We start from the raw sequence: 2812 nt of genomic DNA, 5'->3' as shown, positions 1-2812 counted from the left end.
ATTAAACTGGCTACTCACCTGTACTCTCTCACTTATAGCGGCGAATCATTCAACACCTACTCGCGAACCTAATCACTCATTCCATACTCGTCGGCTTTCAAGTGTCTTTTCTCAATTTTTGTATGCCACTTACTTGGTGGTTAAGTGTAAAAAGTTTTATTTGTTTCAAGCGAATCATTGACCTTTGACCCTTCTGCTGTTACTTTGCATGACAAACTTTGAACTTTGTCCGAGCTTTTTTTAACAATTTCCTCCGCAAGAAATCAAACTTGATTTCCCATTTCGATTTTGCTAGCATATTGAAAAAGTTATCTGAAGTGTCTGGCCGGACATTTGAGTCCAACAACTCGGCTATAAGTGGCGCACTCCCCAACCCCCAGCCTACAAAAGACACGTGCTTGCGCTTCAATCAAGCGACTAGGCTTGCCATAACTTACAAGCTTTTCTGCGCTCTTACCCACATAACTTGTGTCTTCCTGTCCACTTTATGTATTTTAATTTATTTCAAGTGCGTTTTCAAATCAGTTTTATTGAGCAACAAACTTCGGCGCCTTCAAATACTTTCAATAACCTCTTCAGTCGAACACATTACCTGCGGTAACTGGCCACTCACTGCAATCATTGACTTCGTGCCAACTCGCAAACTAGTAGTATTCGTTCCGTCCGAGCGGATTGCCCAACCAGGGATAAACGGAGGGACAAGAATCACACACATTCATATAACGTATCTCGCCGGTTTCCATCTTCCGAAGTCCACAATTGCGCTTTATGCATGTAGCCTGCGGTTTTTTCGGACAACCCATGAAGGGTTTACCCAAGTTCGGGTGCTTCATGTAGTGTATGACGCGAGAGACGGTTGTTAGGTAGACGTCTGGAAGAGTGTTCACGTGAAGAAGGAATCTGTAAGAAGGCATTAGTTTGGTTAAATTAAGAAACATATTTATTTATTTAAGGTAATTTTCCCATTCATAACACCCGTTCACCTATTCCATGAAAAATTTTGAGCTCCTTATGTGATATTACACATGCTAATTCACAGCTCGCTCCGTAATTCTGAATACCGAGCCTTGAACTTGGTGCTATTCTATTAGGGTATTTCTAAGAATTAATACCGGCCCATTCAGAGCATTCCAAAAAACAGTCGTATCCTAACATGACTCGCATTAAATACAGACCAGGACAAAGATGACAGTCAGTTATCCGGAACCAACTTCAGACGGCATATAAAACCTAAAAGAGTCTCAATCAGGTAAGTCACTTCTTTAAATCACACCGCAGGGTGACCACACACACCACAGCTGGCAGACACTGACGACGAAGTGTTTTTAACTGGAAGGAAACCCCTTATACAACCCCTAGAAAAGCCGCTTAGGCTTCGAAAAGAACCCACTATCACTTCAAAGTCCCAAAAATGCTACTCACTTTCTAAAAGCCTCAAAATAATGCCGTCCACGCTGGAACCAAGCCGCATGCAGATACATGCCAAACGGAGTACGATTGCCATCATAATGCCGCTTAAAGTTCTCCATCATCCAATTAAACATAGCGTCTACATCATCCTTCGGCGGATAAATACAACCATCTATCATAGCACAACTATAGCCGGCAGTATCAAACCAAGAAACCATTGGACTAACCCAGAAACCTGGAATCGCAGCATTCGGACACGGACCAATCTGACAGTCTTGTCTCGAACGATAGTCGAGCGTGTACGGCCACATAGCAGGACTAGTGTAACGCTGTGTTGGCCAAGAGCTATCGTAGAGCAGTCCTAAACGCTTACCAGCCTCGTAGGTATTGTTACCGGAGATCTGTAGAAAAGGCAAACGCATGCCGCGTATGTGCTTACGGTTCACCTTTGCAAATTTCACCAACATTTCAATTTGTTCACCAAACTCGGCCATCAAACGTTCCACATCCGCGTCGCGCCAATAGTCCGTGCCGGTGCCGTGCGTAACGGAATGCAAGGCTATCTCATGACCCTGCTGATAGAGCGCATTCACGAGGGTATAATCGGTGTACTCATGCGAGACGTAGAAGGTGCCGCGCGCACTGCAGTTATCCGGATTCACGAGCCCATCGAACAACTTCTGATAATAATCGTAGTTAACGACATTCACAGCATCGTCGAAGGTCACCGTGATGAGCTGACGTTTAATTGTTAAAATAAAAAAATGTTAAAGTTAAATAAAGTTATTTCTACATTTTCAGGTATTTTCTTCAGCTCTCACCTGTGGTATTTCCTTTTCGTGTCCCTTAAAGTCGGTGCTGGGTAAACGTAAGCCCGAGCAACGGCAATTCGGCAGCTGACACTGCTCAATATCGCAATGCTCGGCTTTCTTCAGTGGCAGAAAACTGTCGGTTGCGTTCTCCTCGCATTGCACCAGCACTGCACTCGAAGCGATCAGTAGAAATAGTATGGAAGTTGTTTTGTCTATCATAGCTACAACTTCTAAGTTCTTCTTCGTGATAGCGGCGCAGTCTTTTATGCCTTCACGATCGCTGTTGAGGTGTTGTTGCGCCAGTATCTTATCAACGTCGATAATTTGCTAATGATGTTGTCACATAATGTTTGACATAAGTACTTTGTTTGTTGTAGTACAACAACCCCTTGTTCAAACTGCTTGTAATTTAATTGTGCTAATTAGTGCAAAAATTATCATTTCTCTTTTCTTGTGCCATTTCTTTCCAAATTTGTCTTCTAAGAATAATGACTAAATAAATATATGTATACTAGCAGTTAATGCTTCCGTACGGAGTCTATCTAGCATAGATATTGAGAAATAGAAATCGTTATAGTAATCGAAACCCC

At 42.7% G+C, this 2812-nt stretch overlaps 1 protein-coding gene across 1 annotated transcript; it reads right to left on the bottom strand.

Moving 5' to 3' along the window:
• Window positions 1-509: 509 nt before the first annotated feature.
• Window positions 510-2480, bottom strand: LOC105213260 (chitin deacetylase 7). The gene is made up of 3 exons (XM_011185960.3): window positions 2232-2480; window positions 1423-2147; window positions 510-900 (listed from the first exon to the last, which is right to left on the bottom strand). Exons 1-3 carry the CDS (start codon window positions 2439-2441, stop codon window positions 645-647), a joined length of 1191 nt encoding a protein of 396 aa, XP_011184262.1. The 5' UTR covers window positions 2442-2480; the 3' UTR covers window positions 510-644.
• Window positions 2481-2812: the final 332 nt, after the last annotated feature.

Source organism: Zeugodacus cucurbitae, chromosome 6 (genome assembly GCF_028554725.1).
Source record: "Zeugodacus cucurbitae isolate PBARC_wt_2022May chromosome 6, idZeuCucr1.2, whole genome shotgun sequence".
NCBI classification, from domain to species: Eukaryota; Metazoa; Arthropoda; class Insecta; order Diptera; family Tephritidae; genus Zeugodacus; species Zeugodacus cucurbitae.
The sequence above is the reverse complement of the archived record's forward strand: the minus strand, read 5'-3'. Positions and strand labels throughout refer to the sequence as shown.